The sequence below is a fragment of the Rhodamnia argentea genome, chromosome 3, assembly GCF_020921035.1.
Source record: "Rhodamnia argentea isolate NSW1041297 chromosome 3, ASM2092103v1, whole genome shotgun sequence".
In the NCBI taxonomy this organism is placed as follows: Eukaryota; Viridiplantae; Streptophyta; class Magnoliopsida; order Myrtales; family Myrtaceae; genus Rhodamnia; species Rhodamnia argentea.
In genome coordinates this window covers 28,790,429-28,808,609 of record NC_063152.1, presented here as the reverse complement: position 1 = coordinate 28,808,609, position 18,181 = coordinate 28,790,429, and the positions used below count along the sequence as shown (strand labels likewise).

The following is an 18,181-nucleotide window of genomic DNA, read 5'->3' as shown; positions in this document are numbered from 1 at the left end:
CCGCCTGATTTTGTTAATCAATTTTGTCGAATAACTTTTTCTGTTTCAGTTCTAATTAATTGTGCCACCGTGGGAAAGCAATTCTTTAAAATTTCAGGGAAATTAAAGAAAATGAAAATTCCGTCATAATATGGTAAAGATTTAAGAAATTCTAGAAAAGGAAAGAGTTAACTTCATTCTTTTTTTTTTTTTTTTGGCTAAGACGAAAGATATTAAAGTGTTATTCAAACAATAATATACAAATAATTTAAACTAGATCGCTAATCACTTTCGAAAAGCATTGACAAGAGCAAAAAATTGACAAAGCACGAACTTGATGCACAAAATGGTCCGAGTGATGCCGGCGACGATAGACACCGCCAACTTGCACGCCACTGATTCCGAGTCCGCAAAAATCATCGATACAACTACAATGCGAATCAAAAAATGTTCCATACTTCCGCCACGCAATGATTGGAAGGCTTATGATTTCAACCTCCTTTCTGATTCCCAATTGAAAACAAATTGGTTCTTCATCATATAGCAAAGGGTACCAAATAAAACAACCAAAAGGGAGACAGCAATGTGAATGTTAATGCACAAAGTTGGAACAAATTTCAACATCATCAGAAATCAGAACTAATCTCAATATTCAGATACAAGTATCTCTTATGTATGCCAGCAAAAACTTGCATTTCTGCAAAACAAGGGGACGAAGAAACCCATAAATTATCTGACTTATTCCCAAAGATAAGCGCTCGACGCCCATAATCACAAAGGCAGCAGTCAATTTAATGGCTGCATATATAGTCCAGACCACAGAGATCGAAAGTTGTAAGAGTTGAACCAAACAATTTTGCTGTACTGTCGATAAAACGAATCTGCAAGAGAGGAGAAAAATTGAGTCGGTAAATAAAAAGTCATTAGCAGCCACCTATATGGTATGAACTGATCAACAGGCAATGTAGGTATGAGATTATGCATGGAAATCATTCCACTAAACGTGCTTGAGTCTATAGGAAAAAAATTCAATCAGCTTAAGTTTGTTTTCCTTAAAGTGTATACGATAACTGTGACATATCAAATTAACGCACGGATCATGTGATAACCGTAGAAGCTAGGTACTCCAGTACTCGCTTACGCGTTCAGTGAAAGTGCAATATCTGATCAAAGAAATTAGCATGTCCTAGATTACTTACCCTATACAGAATTTACAGGGTCCGCCCATCAAGATATGGGTTTCATCAGCTACCAGGGTCAGTGGGTTCAGCAGCAGCATTGAATGCATTCTCTAGGTTCTTTCCAACCGATCCTATAGCCGAAGTTCCAAGTTTTCGAGACTTTGGAGGAGATGGGAAAAGTTGCTTAGGCATGTACTGTTCATTGCTTTTTGTAACATCAGTATCACAAACCAATTTGCGCATGTTGTTAAAACCGTCCTTGCTTTCGCCAATTGATGAAGTGCTGTCTGTCTCACTCCCATGTTCTCTGTTGTTCGTTGTTTGAAATTTCCGCTTCCTTATAATAGATGGGATTTTGAAACTCTTTGCCGCACTCTTTAATTCAGAAATGCAGCTTTCAAAAGACAATTCTCGAACATGTCTTGGAGGATCGGAAATGCAGCTTTTCAAAGATGATTCTTGAGCTTGGCTTGGTGGAGTCCATGAGGAAAATGGTCCCGCCACCCTTCCAACATGACTACTCGGAAAACTCCAAGAAGTTGGACATTTGTTGAGATCTAGGATTTTACAATGCTTCATGCTGCGGTCAGGAGACTGGAAATTGTTGGGAGGAGCTCTAGAGATGGATAGAAAAACTCCTGTAATTGTGTGCGTGGGATTATTGGAGTTGCGCTGCTCCTGGGAATATGAAAACTTGGCAAGATCCACAGAAGATCTGTTTGACACGTCAATGACCCTTAGTCATTTAACATTATCTGGAGGTCTCAAGTGAAAATAAGATCAGTAAATTCTTTTACCTTTGGGCAGTTGATTCATGTGTACCAATGCCTCTTTTCTCGGACACTCCTCTAAATGGAAGATGCAGAACATTGATTCCTTGATTTCTGGGAGATTCGCAAGTTTCATCTACGGTAGAATTTAAATCAATCAGCTTTCCTATCTGCTTATTCTGGAGTTGATGTTCAACTCTCTTCCTCAATGAACAGTTCCAGTGATTTTTAATCATATTTTCAGTCCTGCGATTAAGCAAAACAGAAAGACACTTTTATTGAACAAAGCATACAGGGAATAAAAGGCCAAATATTTGCAAGTATAGGCTTGTAATATACCATGCGAAGGATGTGAACCTCAATAACAGCAAAAAATTGAGGTTCTTTGCCATCAAACAAAGGTGCAGCGGTCAAATAAGCAGAAAATGTGCCTGAGACCCTTGTTGCATAACACAAATCCCAATTTGGACCGATCACCAGAACCAAAATCGTGATTATTTCTAGCACATGAAGAACGATTGTCTACTAGGTTGGTTGCTTTGAAAGAAGCTTACTGGCTATACACTTGGCCTGGTTCGAATTATTCATTAGGAATCGAAGAAATGCCTAATCTAGTAGTTGAAACTAATTTCGCCGTCTCTCAATTTTCTACGCCTTAGTATCATTATCACGTAAAGGCTTTGTAGCCGTACCTTCCTTTTAGTAACTTGGCTATTTCAGCCCACCTGTTGCCATACACCTTGTGAGCCTCAGTAAGTGTCAGTTCCTCTTCTTTGGTCCATGCAGTCCTCCTGATATCGGGTTTTAGATGGTTATGCCACCTGAGAGGACAATTTCATTTAGCTCATAAAAGAATGTACAATGTGAAGTTCTTAAGAATGAGGCCATAAATTGAACAGAAACAAGTTTGCACTTCTGAAGAGTTAGCCTCAGTTGTCGAACACCTTTCTCTACATTGCTTGCCTATGCGACCGGGCAAATGTTTCGCAATTTCAGACCAATTACTTGCGCCCTTCTTTGAAACAAGTGCAACAATAAGATCATCTTCCTGTCAATAGCAAAAGATACATCCTTGAGAATCTCTATGTAATTGAAGGGGAAACTGTATCCTAAATGAAGAAAAATTTGTGCGCGCACCTCCTTGCTCCAAGGTCCTTTTACAAGATCAGGATCGAGGACCTTCTTCCATCGATGTAGGCACTGGACATCATTGCGATTCGGTACCCTTTCAGCTATGGAGGATACATCCCATCAAATGCTCAGTGAAAGAGAGAAAATAACGTGCAAAAAGATTTTGACTTGCAGTCAATCATTAAGAATACAGGGGCAAAAGAAGAGTGCTTGGGAAATCACTAAACAGAAATGAGAAGATAAGCTCACCGATCTTTTTCCAACTCTTGCCATTATATTCCTGGACAGCAGCTATCAAAACTTTATCCTGCAGATAAGAGAAAATATATGGCAATCTGTTAAGGATGCAATTTGCCGAATCTACCATCAACATGAGAGATGAACTTTCAACATGACACTGAAAAGACATTATCAATTCAAAGCCTTCTCTTTTTCATCAGTTCCCTAGGGGACCTGCTAAACATACGGAGAGAAGAAAAATTAAGAAACATGTGACACTGAAAAGATTGCTTTAGTATCAAAGTTGAACTTTGCATTGCCATCCCTGTGCTTAAGAATCCAAGTGATTCTTGCTGAGAGGAGACCGATCAATTTACTATGCATTCCCCTTTGCAATAAAGAAGCCACTGACAGAACAAAAGAACAAGGTAATGTCTAAGTACTAACCTCCTCCTCCGTCCAGCCTCCTATTGTCGATCGCCTTCTGGGTCCCGTTTCCCTCCTAAAGATAGAGAATCGACAAAGTAATTTATGTTGAATGATCCATGTAACATGTTAAGAGTTATATCAAGCACAATGACAGTTATCGTCCATGCTGAATGAAAGACAAAATTTTCGAATCGAAATGCAAAATGATAAGGTCAAATAAAACAAGTCCTCTTTCCTGAACTGTTCTTTCATATGTTTGTCCTCCTAAACTATTAGAAACAACAACAAAAGTCGAGCAGAAACCAAAAAAAAAAAAAAATGCTTGATTAGACAATTAAGTAGTCACATTATCTTGAGTTTGGACCAGAAAATTGTGATATCATCATGTACAATTTGGATTTGAAAGCATAGGCAGTATTTTTCTCTTTTATAATCATTGGTAATGCCGTAAGAGAGAAACTCTCACCATGGCCAAGCCTAAAACAATTTCAAGAAAAAGTAGTTAAAGTGCTGCTCACAAGAACATATACAAAACACATATGCTTGCAAATCCTATCTCATCTGTTGTTCGTTTTAACCTCGAAACCAAAAAGTTCGAACAGCTGAGCTAAAAGGAGTTACAATGATTGATCATTTAAAGGAAAAAACACGAGAAACTCATGATCATGAATTCTAGCCCGACGTAGAAAGAATCAGCATCGAATTTTGTCTCTCCAGCACAGAAAAGAAGATCATATAGCGCAAAAACTGGGTCTTCCTCGTTATTAGAACATACACTTCTAAGAAAACTATCTGATTAGCATTCTAGAATCTCATTTGATCGAATTTCAGGTGCAACAAAAAGGTGGAACTGACTAGACAACACCCTGGGATCCCTGAGATACGATCAAACATCAACTGCGTAACTTCGAATTCTCACATTATATTCATCCCTGATATTTGCACACAAAATGCTAAAATTCTAAAAGGGAGAGTAAGAACGAGAGTCGCTAACCGCGGAAGAGCCACCGAGTCGAGAATTCCGCGGACGCAGCTAATGTCAGGACCACAGTCTTTGATCTCCACCATGATCATTAGCTGCAGGCCATCCCCATCGTCTCGTAATGACAATGACAACTGAAAACGATGTTGGAATTAAAAGGAACTCCAGGTCCAGAGCTCATCCGATCCCAAAAAGAAAAAAAAAAAATTAAACAAGAGACCGGTAAGAACTGAATGAAGCAGCGTTAATGTCACCCCAATAACTCCAGCGTCTCCCTCCCTTCACAAGACAAAAAAAAATTAAAAATTGGATCTTTATCGTCCTTCAATGCGGAGCTCAGTAGGAAACCATGGCCGTCCAACTTATAAAGAGAACAGAAGAAGAGAGCAAAATCAACGGATACGTTAAGAGTGCAATGGAGAGAGAGAGAGAGAGAGAGAGAGAGAGAGTTACTGCAAATTTCCTCTGAATGGGAAACGTTAATCAATTTCAATCGCTTTTGCAGGGAAAGACGATAAGAATGGCGTAACGGCTCGAGCGAGCGAGCGAGCGAGAGGGAGAGAGAGTAGAGATGGGAGTGACGGAGTGGAGGAAGAAGCAGTTGACGTGAAGGGTCAGGCTTCAAGGAGAGAGAGAGAGAGAGAGAGAGAGAGAGAGAGAAAGAGATCGCGGGAACTGAAGCTTTAGGAGAGTTTTATGAGAGGGTAAAATAAAATAAAAATACTGCCCTTACTTAAAAAATTCTTAATAATTCAAATAATAGATGGCTAATTCTCTAAAGGGGATTATTTTGAGGGTGGGCGTAACCGCGTAAGCACTTGTACGGAAAATACTCGATAAAGGGTAAATAGTGTGTTTTGAATATTTTTTCGAGAAATAGATTTAAATTTTTATAGGATGACGATAATGATTTAAATTTAGAACTCGGGAGATACTTATGGGATATGATTATAATCTTACGCACTAGTATTCTCAATATATATCATGCGTGGGCTTATCACGGAATTCTTGCTCGAAAAGTCTGATACTTAAATGGTTCTTTTGTTCGACCCAAAAAAAAAGGGGGGGGGTTCTTTTGGTTTTGCATATTAGAATTGAACAATGTGTGGAAAAATAAAAATAGGGATAAGTATATGAATGTTCTACAATTTTTCATGAAAGTATAATTGAGTGCTAAAACTTACGAAAGATACAATCAAGTCTTGGAAGCTTATCAAATTAGTGCAATGGTGTATTTCCATTAACTTCGTCCAAATTGGCTAGCGAAAAATGCGGATGAACGTCGGTTTGAATCCAAATCTTACTTTCTTTTTAATTTTAATTTTATAAGTTATATCAATAAATCAGATATTTTTTATTTTCAAAAAAAGGCCTTGTAGCCCTCGCCGCTGCTTCCCTCACTCGGCTTTTCCTTTTTCTTTTTTTTTAAAGTTAGCTCTTTTTTAATATTATTCAAATAAATTTCTATTACAAAATAAAATTATCACCAGTAGGATACATAAAATCATAACAAAAAAACACTTCTGCATTTTCCGTTAACCAAATCGAACGGAGAAGAACTTGATTGCACCAATTTGACAAATTTTAGAATTTAATTGCACTTTTTATAAGTTTTAAAACTGAACTCGTCCAAAACAATTATCTATAACTTAACTTTTCTCAACATCAACATCACTTTCATCCCAAACTAGTTGAGATCAGCGGTCGATGAACCCAAAAATAAATAAAATAAAAGCAAGATCGATTGAGGGAAAATAAATAATTATATATAAAAAATAAAATATAAAAATATAACTTAACTTTTCTGTTTCCACAAAAAATAATGAGTGGCAAAGATATTGCACGATGGATCGCGGTTTTATATTCTTACCCAACAGCAGAGTATCAACCTTCACTATTGGTTTCAAACATAGTTCGATAGTTACACAATATCAACCTTAGAATCCCTAGAATTATTCTAAACCAAAAGGATTTTGATGCTCAAAGATGAAAAGAGAAAAATGAACTTGGATGGATGAAGTGTGAAGGGTAGGATTAGTTCATAAACATCTGCTACATCTGCTTGAGAAAGCGTTTGACCGAAATATATAAAGCTACGACTGGTAAGTTTGTGAGAGGCAATCACAGGCCTAAAGGACTGATGAGCCCCACAAGCCCGCTTAAAGTTTAGGAGGGCTTGGAGAATGCCTTTTGGCACGATGAACAAGTTCACCCAGAGCCCGTTCCTGGACAGACGGTTCCATATTGAGCCCGAGCTTTTCTATGAGCCGAAACCGATCCAAAACCATCCGCCGATCGAGTCTATGCTAGTATCGTTCGCCAAAACAAGCCAAACAAGGAGCAACTCAACGGTACTAATCATCATCCATGCATGAAATAGAGAAGGATTAGAAGCTCGAAAGAGGAAAATGTTGATACACGAAAGGGCTTAATGATTTAGCATGAGGTACCGATGAAGCTGCCCAAGATTGAAACTAAATGTTTCACCAGCAGAACTGGAATACGGAATTACCAAGGACCTATTCCTGTTCCGCTTGTCAGAATCGTTCTTCGTATGTAGCATCCAGAATTTTCAAGCTAATTGCAAGTGAGTATTCAAAACAGTCGATAACTTAAAATAAGTCTTACCTGTAGCAAACCAAGCTCCGGAACAGCATAAAGTTTACCAGAGAAATGTCTGATAAGAAGTTAGAAAGCAGGTAGGGTAAATGACAGAGTCCCCATTAATAGAGTTTCTTCTCTTTATTATGAATAAGTCCAAGAGATGGCTGGTCCGAAGTCTCAGCAAACACTACTTCAGGTTTCCTTCTTCCTGAGTTGCCCGACAGTTGGACGAGTGCTTTTATTTCTCTCGTTTCTCCTACGATATTGATGCTCTATGCATGGCCTGCTCGGCTCCATGTAAATTTGGACACCATTGTCTAAGGCAGAGATGGTAGGTTCCTCACCAGCTTCAAACTCGGCTCGGAAAGGGAAAATATTTTCTTCAAAAGCCCAGTCATAATTTGTCTCACTTGAGCCCCCTTCAAGTGGAGCATACGGTTGAAAACCACCAAAATCCCCCATTGTACTCATGTCCATTGAGCCGATGTTAACCTCGCCTGCAAAGGTGGTTTATCCCACAGGAAATAGGATTAATGAATTGGTACGGTATTGACCCAAAAAAAAAAAAGGAATTGGTATGGTGAACATATTTAATTGCAAAGCCTTGCCCACACATAATATACTAATGCAGCTCCCTTTCCCACTTCTATCATGAGAAGTTGGATGCTACAAACGAGATCAGGTGTGCTTCCATTTACACAACCCTTGAGCCTGCAATTGCCGCATGGCTAGTCACTATGAATTCTACTACTAATGAAGAAAATCATTTAATCAATGCCAGATTCCAGGTCCTTAACTCAATACTATGATGCCAAGAATCTGCAACTAACTTACAGTTCGAGTGATAGTGAGATCATAAGATTTAAGGTGGGTTATGGGAAGTGATGTTGCTTCATAACAGCTTCCTAAATCTCACATGATATTTTTGAATTTCAACTACTTTTTGGATCAGACACTTACTCTCATTGATGACCCCTAAATTGGAGCTCTGGCCAAAGTAGTTCTTCCTTCTAGGAGGAATTTTAGCTCTGATTGGCGGGCTCCAAATGCTGGTAGGATCTACAGCTGAAAAAGTTCATCCCTCACTTTTAGAATGAGGAATTTCTTCTCACTGCCTACCATTAATTTTAAAATCTAACCTGGGGAAAGCTGCAGATAACCTTCCCTCAGCCTTTTGGGAGGATATTCTACTCCCAATGCTGACTTCAGGTCTTTGGAGTAATTGTCGCCTGATAAATTTTATAGAACCTTTGTAAGTCACTTTTTAGTCGGCTTTTTAATCTTATATGCAGCAATAAATCTTAATCTCTAACCTGGGGAAAGCAACTTCAGATCTGGCAGACAAGCTTCCTCCCTCCTTTCCGGAGGAAGTTCTGCTCTCATTCCTACTGTCGGGACGTTGGTCTGGTTAACGGCTGATAAGTTTTATACAATCATATTCAGTCACCTTTTTGGTCCAAAATGCAATCTCGTTGACACACATTTATATTAACTTCTAACCTGGGGAAAGCTCCTTCGCATCCAGCAGGCATGCTGCCTTCCTCCTTTTACAAGGAATGTTTTCACTAATTCCGAACTTCGGAACCTTATTCTGACCAACAGCTGATAAATTTCATGTGTTATCTTTTCATAAACTTCGAGATAAGAGATCTACCCTTTAAGACAGCAAATGGTTTTTGAGCTCTAACCTGAGGGAAGCTGCTTGAGAGCTGCTGAGCCAGCCTCCGTCCTTTTGCGAGGAACTTTGGTCTGATCGACGGCTGATCAGTTTTGGGCAATCTTTTTCAGTCACTTTTTTGGTCCAAAATTTCAATCTTATTGACACACATCAATATCAATTTTCTAACCTGGGAAAATTTTCTCCGGATCTGCCAGGCATGCTTCCTTCCATCCTTTAGGAGGAAATTCTCCACCTATTCCAAACTTCAGAACCTTGTTCTGGCCAACATCTGATAAAGTTCATGTGACATCTTTCAGAAACTTTGACACAAGAGATCTACTATTTGAGACAGCAAATGGGCTTTGAGCTCTAACAACCTGAGGGAAGCTGCTTGAGAGCTGCTGAGCCAGCTTCTGTCCTTTGGTGAGAAACTTTGGTCTGACCGACAGCTGATCAGTTTCATACAATCCTTTTCAGTCACTTTTTAGTCAGAAATTTCAATCTTATTGACACCCATAAATTCTAAACTCTAACCTGGGGAAACCTCCTTTGAATCTGGCAGGCATGCTTCCTCCCAATTTTTAGGAGGAAACTTTCCACTTATTCCAGACTTTGGAACCGTGATCTGACCAACATCTGACAAATTTCATGTGACATCCTTTCAGAAAATTTGAAATTTGAGATCTACATTTCGAGATAGCAAATGGTTTTTGAGCACTAACCTGAGGGAAGCTCCTCGAGAGCTGCTGATGCAGCCATTTCCCCTTTGCGAGGAACTTTTCCTCTGGTCGCTGGCTTACAAACTTTGGTCTTAGCACGTGAGCGACCTTTTCTCTTGCCTGATGATTTACCAGCACCAAAGTCCTGCAACATTTTGACCTCATCTCCATGTCATTGGTTCTTTCGCATAAGAAAATCTTGTATGTCTTGAGGAAATAAAAAGCAAAGAAAGACTCTAGTTTGCAAGGAAAAAATGTTAAACAGATGTTCTAGCGCTCAAAGGGTACCTCCCTTTGGCAAGGCCATCTCTTGCCACAGAGGAAGCCTGGGAACAAGGCGAGTTTCTAATGGAAGTAACTTTTATTGATTGTTGAACTGATTTTGTGTAAGGTTGTTGAGATCATAGTCAGATCAGATGCACAGCTGGTAATAGGAGAGTTACTATAGGAAAGAACCCTAGCGAAGTGGCACTAAGTTGATGGTGGTTGAGCTAAGTAATTGCAGATGGCAGATAAAAAAGTTGAGAAGAAGATGATCTAAGCAATAACAAAATGGAGGTACATTGCAATGAGGTGCTTGTGTGGAGCTGCGGGTGTCTACAAGGAGGTACTTTTAGTACACTACAACCTCTCTGTTGAGTTCTTCCCATCTGTGTTCCCAGATCACGTCGCCAAGTGAGGATAAAGAAAGCAAACTGATCATCCAGTCCATAAGTACATTGAGAATCACAAGGATCATATTCACTCACCCGGATTGCTTTTCACACTTATTTTACAGATATAATTGCAGAAAGGAGAGTCCAATTAGAGCAACATTCAACAGCTGATTGGGTCTCCAAAGCAATCATATTGGAGACCTGACTCATGATGTATCAAAATTCAGAATCTATGATGTGTATTTACCAAAAAGTCATATCTCCAAGGCCATCCAGCATCACATATACCAAATGGAGAAATTCCTTTGATATTGAAATTTATCTTAATCTTGCCCAATTCTCCTAACTTATGCATTTAAAAGGGCTGATATGAAAGAGAAATAAAGCAAAGACGCAGCCCGAATGGTCTTACAAAATATGAGCTCTTGTTTGTATTCTTTCTCCACAACTACAGGAGAACGTTTAGGTATGAGGCTATGCTACACCATATAACAGATAGGCAACATCTCATCTCACAGATTAAAGCAACCCCAAAAAGAAAACAAAAAAGGGGGAGAGTAGTATGAGAACCTCATACTCACCGGCGCATAGATGGAAACCTTTGCTTTTTTAGCATATTCCACATAGTGCATAAGGGCTTTATAGGTTGAAAATCTTTGGCCTGTGGCAGGACAGAAGTAATGCTGTCATAGAGAAAAAATGCAGATTAGCTAGTTTAATTAATACCAGACGAGACATAGATAGAGAACTTTCTTCCATTACAAATAGTTTCACTAAAACAAGCCGAACTGCAAAAGGTAATGAGTGAAAAACAGCAAAAATGTTAACAACTGAATGACTAATGGACAAGGCATTTGCCTCCAAAGTATAGGAGACCTTTGATGCCAACACGTTCCATTCCCTCCAGGGGGGCAAACCTTCAAAAGCAGAAACAGAACCACACGATGCGAAAGAACAAGAGAGCTGATCCCCAAGTTGCAACCTGAGTGAGTACTTTTGCAACTTCTACTGTTCTAGCTTATATGTACAAAAGTCTTCCCAACTTTACAATTGTTTAATATAAAAGTTTCGACAGAATTCATGTTCATTGCAGAAGCAACTAATGACTGCTAAGTCAAATTTAACAAGTCATCTGATTAAACTTATAATACTGAAAGCACACTGCACCTTATCAACAACCCAAAAGAATGCTCTCTTAATCATTTAAAACACATTGCCTAATCACGTAGGAAAAGCCTACAGTAACCACAACTGCAACAGAATATCGCATTGCAAACAGTTATTGCAGCACCGAGAGCTAAAGAAACACGATATAGACATTGGTACAGGAAGCTAACTCGACAAGCTTCTTTCTTGAGTGTGTAGTTGATTAATTCCATACCAATATTCATGTGCATCATACTACTGGTTATAAGTAATATGCTGTGTACATACAGAGCTGTCCTATCTGAAAAATAGAGACAACAATGTAACTGCAAGATCTCATCTTTCATGACAAAGAAAGGATATGTGCCTTAGGTTAGCAAATTGCAAACCCATGAAATGCCTCACTACATGGAGATAAATAGCCCAATATGGGATTGTCTATATTCAATACTGTGGGGAATAGAAACTCTGCATTGTGACTTGCCCTAATACATGCACGTGTCTATTTCCTAAGGCCAACTACTTGGAGTTCAACTAAAAGAATTCTACGATCTTAACTCCAACCCTGTAGGCCACCCATTCAAATCCGACAACTGTGTGCAAATTGTCACCTCAATCGGCTACAGCCTAGACTTAACCAGTTCATGGGGCTTATGAGGTGTTCAACAGGCCTCTAGATGGCCAAGCTCCGGAAAAACAAAGGAATGCTGTGAAAGTAGATTCTTAAGTCACTTTGAATTATGTGAAGGCAAAAATGCCTATGTGAGCTGGAGTAGAGAAAGGGTATCTATCACTGCTGCGATTGCAACAAGCACAGTTCTGATGGATATTCTCAATTGACAGGAGCAGAATCTTCTGCGACACAAATGCAATCTTGATGAAACTAAAACTTAAAGCATACACTCCTACTTTCTGCTCTTCATTTGAAGCTAGGTCATAGTAGCTGATACCCAAGAAAACTCACTCCGTCAACGTCTTTTCGACATTGTCATGATTCCTCCAAATGCATATCTTGATTAATAACTTTCCATGTACCTTTGTCGCTAGACCTAGATAAATTCCAATAAGATGCCATCATACACATTCTGATAAATCAGCAACCAGGGCAAAACTCTTAAGAAGTTGCTGTCTCCAGTGTGTTCACGTGTGCGTCATCATGCTCATTCTTATATAGGAAAGTAAAAGATTGACTTCAAAGAATGCTAACATTTAATACTCGTATTACTGAATCACTGATCTATCATGACTAGGATTTGGAAGGATCTCATCAGGATACCGCATTACTACTAACATATTCTCAGCTCTAGTTTCATTTATATCAACTAAACTTTACACACTCAAACTTATAAGGCAGCCACATATTGAACTGGCAACAAATAAAGGATAACAGAATCGAGGAAGCTGAAAATTTGAGGTCTCACTTTTAGGTATCAATAAATGTAATTAAATAGTAGGCTGATGGCAGGATGAACATTTTCAATGTAAATCCTATTGTGTTAAAGAGACTTAGATTTGCAAAAGATCGACTGTGGAAGTACTGCCCACACTAATTTAACAGCCAACATGTAATCACATCACCAGCACGTTCTGCTCCAAAATTCAATTTGGGTCCACAATTGACCAGAATCTAACATTTATTTTCTTCTTCCTTTTTCTTGTAAAGCCTAAACAATTTAAAAATCTACGATGTTAAACCTTTCAAGGGAAATATTTCTTTTCCAACAAATTTGCTCAAGCAAGAATCAGTTCACACAAATCTAGGTTTACAGAAATAATCCTCCATAAATTGCATAAATTCAAGCTCCATTAATCGGAAAACCAAACTGGATGCATTACATGAAAAGAGGACTCGAGCATAACTGAAAAGCATAAACATGCTCCACAAAGCAATGGATCTGACCAAACATATCAAACAAACTTCATCATTCACCCAAAATATATTAATCCAAGAGGGACATTTTCATGCCAATCCATGCAAGCAAAATAAATTAATAAATAAACATGGTCATCGATCAGGAATGTTCATGGTCAATAGGGTACCATTGAAAACAAACGGATTAAAATGCATAAAAATTAGGGTACAGCTTTACCGAGGCATCAGATCCACGCCAGATCTTGCGCCGAAAAATCCAGCCATCAGGGATCATTCTAGATCTATCAGAATCAGACATACCAGGCAACAAGCAGATTTCCTTTACCGCCAGTCAAAGCTCTCTTCTTTGCTACTTCCTCTGTGATGAATTTTCACCCCTCTTTCGAAAATATTGAGGCACTGTTAAAGGATCGCTTAAATATCAAATATGCCTCGTGACCACGTGTTCCCTTTTTCTCCATCTGTCATGAATGGTAACCCAAAACATGCCTATTAAGGAAGAAGAATTTATCCATCGTAATTTTCCAATTTATTTCCAGTATTAAATAGATTTTCATGAAACTGGATATGGTGAAATCGGGAGAACATGGACAGAAAAGGGGCCAAGCTCATATGTAACTTTCCCAGAAAAAAGATAAGCGGACAATAACTGAAGATATAGAACTACCTTGATTAATTAAGAGGTTTGACAGTGGCAGCTAGAAAAGCCCATGCAAGAACGAGCAAAAACGTGGATATCCAACACAAACCACCAACATCAAACCAAACAGGTGGCAGCCATGCATACCAGCAGTCAGAGAAAACACCAACCCAAAAGATAAAATCTCAACCAAGACATTCCATTTTGGCACGAGAATGTCACCGAGGATCCTTTAGAATCTACTACTAGCCAAACATTTAAATCAAAATATAACTCATCAAACTCAATAATGATAACAAAAGCCCAGGAAGTAAAAACCATGTAAGAGCTTCCTGAAACTTTTCCAACTTCAGACAGAGCATTTTATGCTTCAGATCATGTAAGACCAGTTATCCAACGTACCAACCAAAAGGGGGATAAAAAGCTTCAATATTGACTTTGCTTGAGATGAAGGCCCTGATAGAAAGCTCCAAAATGTTTAAATTGCCCATGAAGATAGCATAAGTAGAGACCTCATTATGCCTGATAAGTACTCCAAACTTATAAGATGTACTCCCCATAGAAATTCCAGTGCTTCTGCCATTCCTCAATCAAGCGAGAGCTCCTGATGCGTCCTGCTATTAAAACACTGGAAAAACTTACTTCCAGATGTTTTGCCAGCCAAAGATCTTAGGCAACACTAAATTTCACTAGCCTACACCTAAAAGGACTTAAAATCAGCACTTTGATTCCGTCAAATAGACACCTAAAGCATGTCCATCTATTGTTACTAGGAGCAACAAGAAATGAAGTAAAATTACTTGTCAACCCAAAGTCATGGAGTCTTCATAATGTGTACCATCTCAACTTATTCCAAGTCCTTATGTATTGTTAACCCGCTCGAGCATTAGAACAGATGCTTATCAACACTCAACATGTGATGTGGGCCTTCAAGCCATAGCATAAAATACGGAAGATTCCAGTCAAAGATTCTCATGACCAAGTGCTCTACAAACAAGTTCATTTGTGATCTGCTACAAAGGTTCATGAGACCGACTCAAATCAAAGGCAGTCTTCATCTGATTTTTCCAGAGGAACTCCAACTAACCCTTGTTCATCAACTTGGCAAACAGGGAGAGCATTAACAAGCCTTTCGCCACTCAAATTTTTTAAGGATCTTTTCTTCATTCAATTTTTTTTTTCAATAATATCGGTCCGAGTCAACTTAAAATCCTGTCACAACCAAGAGGAGAAATCTAAACACAAGCAGTGAGAACTGAGAAGGTCTTCCATAAGAAGTAATGTGGTAGTGCTGACTGGTGAACAATCACCATAAGGAATTGGACAGATCAGGAAAGACAATAACTACAACTACATATTGATTTTATTGAACCATCATTACATCTTCCAAAGGTAATAAAAGCCTGATCCTCTCCTTACCTCGTTGTAGGTCGTGTCACCAAACAGAATCAGAACCGTCTTGAGTCTAGACCGGAGAACTCAGGCTCATTTTGGACAGAAAAATTGCAATGACACCTGGTTGAAGAACAAACAAGCCAAAGAGGAGATAAAATTCCATTTGCAGCAGTAATAGCAGAATTATCTTCTCCTTCACCACACTCTTTTCCCAGAGGAAGGGAAAGAATGTCTCCCGTCATATTTATTTTATCTCCGCTGGAGGGACTTGATATTTCACTGCAGCAAATATTAATAAAATGTAAATACCAAACACAAAAACATGATCATGAAAAGAGATTGTGATTTTTCTTTCGACAAGTAAGATCATGAGACTAAGCTCAACGAGATTGCACATCATTCAAGTTGCAAAACAACTTCCCAAAGCATAAACTCGGACGAATACATGGATAGATCAACGTTCCCAACAAGCTATTGCAAATTACAGACTGCTAAAATTCTTTTGACGAGAAGGACACATGAGCTTCCCTTATTTACACATCGTCTCCTAGCTCAGCTTCACCTGAGAACCCTAAAGCTCTTATGAAAAAAGGGGGGAAAAAAACACACGAACACACAGAGCAGCAAAAACCTCATCCGAAGATCTCTATAATTATCTGGCGCCTAGGAGATGCATCAAGCATGCAATACATGTACCAATAAGCAGATGAAACTACGATATTCCGGTGAATGACAGTCACAGGCACGAAATCAATCGATAGAACGAGAAAACGAAGTTTCGAGAGACGTACAGTCGCGCCGGAGACCTCATTTTCGTCTCCCAAGGTCCAAGAATGGCAGCGGGAAGGAAGAGCTCGAGCATCATTAGGGAGCAGATATCGAATTCCATTGCGCTCGCGAACTCCGCTTGCTTGATCAGATTCGCCAAAATCGTCTTCGGTGACGCACAGTGCGTGGCCGTCGAACGCAATCATAGGGATAGGGCCACCTTTTTCTTTCCCACTTGCATCGGTTGCCATAAGAGAGTCCGCAATAGCTTTTCTCTGAGAAACAATGGAAACTCGAAGAATGGTGTACATTAGCAGAATTCTGTTATTTGAAGCCACGACAGTGTTTACTGATATGGTCCATATCACCGGAAAATCACAAACGGATATACGTGTGGTAAATTTATTCTAAATCATTTTTTTACCATAAAAAATTTTAAATTAATATATTTATGACAAATTTATTCCAATCTATTATATTTGTAACAAATTTACTCTCCATTAACTTTCGTTAGAATTTACCATCAAATTAATGAGTTAAATGACACATGACAATTGACGAGTATATCAATTTAGACCTTTTTACTCTCTATTTGTCACAAATGTATCGGTTTAGGGTTTTTCGTCATATTAATCCAATTTAACGAAAATTAATATAGGATAAATTTATCGCAGGTGTATCAATTTAAAAAAAAATTTATGATAAAAATAAATAAATTGAGGTAAATTTATCATATATATATATATATATATCAATTTTGAGTTTTTCGTAGTAAAAAAACTCTCATATATCGAATATAGATAATGCATGCTAGATTCACCACCGTGATTTCTTGATAAAGACATGGTTTCAGAAACAGGGTTGAAATAGGTATGCTATCCCCAATTATAAGGCACACTTGCCATCTTTTCAGGGGATGTCTCTTTATTTCTCTACCTTGCTCCGAAAAGCTGGACTTTTAAGTTTCAAATTTTCTAATCCACATGTTATACTTTAATGGTAAGTGGAGAGCATACTTGAGCCATATCACTCTACCGAACCAACAACAAAATCCTAATCGGAAGAGATCATTCTAGGAGAAGAAAGGGAGAAGTTGTAGCGCAATACAATTTTTATTTTTGCAAAACTCCAATATATCAAATATATGTAATAAACTTCAAGTATGGCTCTAATTACAATCATGAATGACAATTTAGTCTGACTGCAATCATAGAGGCTGACCCTTTATCCATCTTTTACTTCATTTTTAAACTATTCCAATTTCTCCTTTGATTTCTTGATGCACAAAGTTTGCAAATCTTTTGATCACTAGCAACAAACGGTCAAACGTCGGAACCGGTCTTGACCCCAGTACGCCACTGACATGGGAGTCCCCAAGCTTGTGAACAATTATAAAAGGCGTAGCATTCCCGTTCACAACTCGAGTTATTGGGGGAAAAAGCTGTATAAAATAATCTCTTGATATCGAGAAAAAGAGAGGGCAGCCAGAAAATTCTCAGGTAGGTCATGGGGATATAGCATGGGAAGTTTTTATATGCTGTCCAAATAATCTTAAACCTATTATATGGCAGCCAATTTGATTATAAATCTCTTAATTGTGTCAATTTAATTCTCAACCTTTTGACGATTTGTCAATTTAGTTCTATATCTTTCAATTGTGCCAGTTTAATCCTCAATCTTCTGAAAAATTTTCAATATAATCATTTCACACAATTATCCACTTGATAGGTTTAAGACTAAATTGGTATAATTGAAAAATTTATGACTAATTGGCAGATCGTCAAAAGGTTCAAGACTAAAATGACACGATTGAAGGATTTAGGACTGAATTAGTTACCATACAATAAGTTTGGAACTTTTTGGAGAATTATGTGGTTTTAATAGTTTTATATCAATGTTATCAGTCATATAACAGTTTTGCTCGTAAGTCTTATCAGCCGAGAAATAAGGAAATTGAGTATCATGGCAAATGCAAGACAGAAGAATCAGAATGACAGAAATTTGATTAGGAATCATATAGAATGAAGAG

The 18,181-nt window shown here is 38.3% G+C and overlaps 2 protein-coding genes across 15 annotated transcripts; both read right to left on the bottom strand.

The window, feature by feature from the left end:
• Positions 1 to 545: 545 nt before the first annotated feature.
• Positions 546 to 13,305, bottom strand: LOC115743171 (transcription factor MYB3R-5). 4 transcript variants are annotated; one of them, XM_030677839.2, is made up of 9 exons: positions 4,704 to 4,834; positions 3,728 to 3,782; positions 3,311 to 3,368; positions 3,068 to 3,162; positions 2,875 to 2,978; positions 2,623 to 2,751; positions 1,958 to 2,176; positions 1,179 to 1,875; positions 546 to 860 (listed from the first exon to the last, which is right to left on the bottom strand). In XM_030677839.2, exons 1-8 carry the CDS (start codon positions 4,781 to 4,783, stop codon positions 1,224 to 1,226), a joined length of 1,392 nt encoding a protein of 463 aa, XP_030533699.1. In that variant the 5' UTR covers positions 4,784 to 4,834; the 3' UTR covers positions 546 to 860; positions 1,179 to 1,223. The 4 variants fall into 4 exon arrangements, with proteins under 4 accessions (XP_030533699.1, XP_048131952.1, XP_048131950.1 ...); XM_048275995.1 differs by lacking the exon at positions 546 to 860 and adding an exon at positions 13,301 to 13,305 and having other exon boundaries at positions 1,061 to 1,875; positions 4,704 to 4,786; XM_048275993.1 differs by lacking the exon at positions 546 to 860 and having other exon boundaries at positions 1,061 to 1,875.
• Positions 7,280 to 16,460, bottom strand: LOC115743016. 11 transcript variants are annotated; one of them, XM_048275998.1, is made up of 15 exons: positions 16,176 to 16,459; positions 15,409 to 15,663; positions 14,338 to 14,683; positions 13,567 to 13,810; positions 10,912 to 11,013; positions 9,678 to 9,819; positions 9,490 to 9,591; positions 9,333 to 9,404; positions 9,143 to 9,244; positions 8,984 to 9,055; positions 8,796 to 8,897; positions 8,609 to 8,710; positions 8,435 to 8,524; positions 8,256 to 8,360; positions 7,280 to 7,792 (listed from the first exon to the last, which is right to left on the bottom strand). In XM_048275998.1, the coding sequence occupies exons 4-15, from the start codon at positions 13,645 to 13,647 to the stop codon at positions 7,488 to 7,490; spliced, it is 1,377 nt and encodes a 458-aa protein (XP_048131955.1). In that variant the 5' UTR covers positions 13,648 to 13,810; positions 14,338 to 14,683; positions 15,409 to 15,663; positions 16,176 to 16,459; the 3' UTR covers positions 7,280 to 7,487. The 11 variants fall into 11 exon arrangements, with proteins under 11 accessions (XP_048131955.1, XP_048131954.1, XP_030533459.1 ...); XM_048275997.1 differs by having other exon boundaries at positions 14,338 to 14,606; XM_030677599.2 differs by having other exon boundaries at positions 14,502 to 14,606.
• Between the last annotated feature and the right edge of the window lie 1,721 nt (positions 16,461 to 18,181).

Bases quoted from the DNA above. Each gene is read 5' to 3' on its own strand.
- LOC115743016 (XM_048275998.1), bottom strand. From the start codon at position 13,647: ATGTCTGATTCTGATAGATCTAGAATGATCCCTGATGGCTGGATTTTT. The intron at 11,014-13,566 runs GTAAAGCTGTAC...TCTCTATGACAG, and splicing joins GGCGTGGATCTGATGCCTCG to CATTACTTCTGTCCTGCCAC. The intron at 8,711-8,795 runs GTTAGAAGTTAA...AAAACTTATCAG, and splicing joins TGCGAAGGAGCTTTCCCCAG to CCGTTAACCAGACCAACGTC.
- LOC115743171 (XM_048275995.1), bottom strand. From the start codon at position 4,783: ATGATCATGGTGGAGATCAAAGACTGTGGTCCTGACATTAGCTGCGTC. The intron at 3,783-4,703 runs GTTAGCGACTCT...CTCTATCTTTAG, and splicing joins GACTCGGTGGCTCTTCCGCG to GAGGGAAACGGGACCCAGAA. The intron at 2,979-3,067 runs GTGCGCGCACAA...TGCTATTGACAG, and splicing joins AAGGACCTTGGAGCAAGGAG to GAAGATGATCTTATTGTTGC.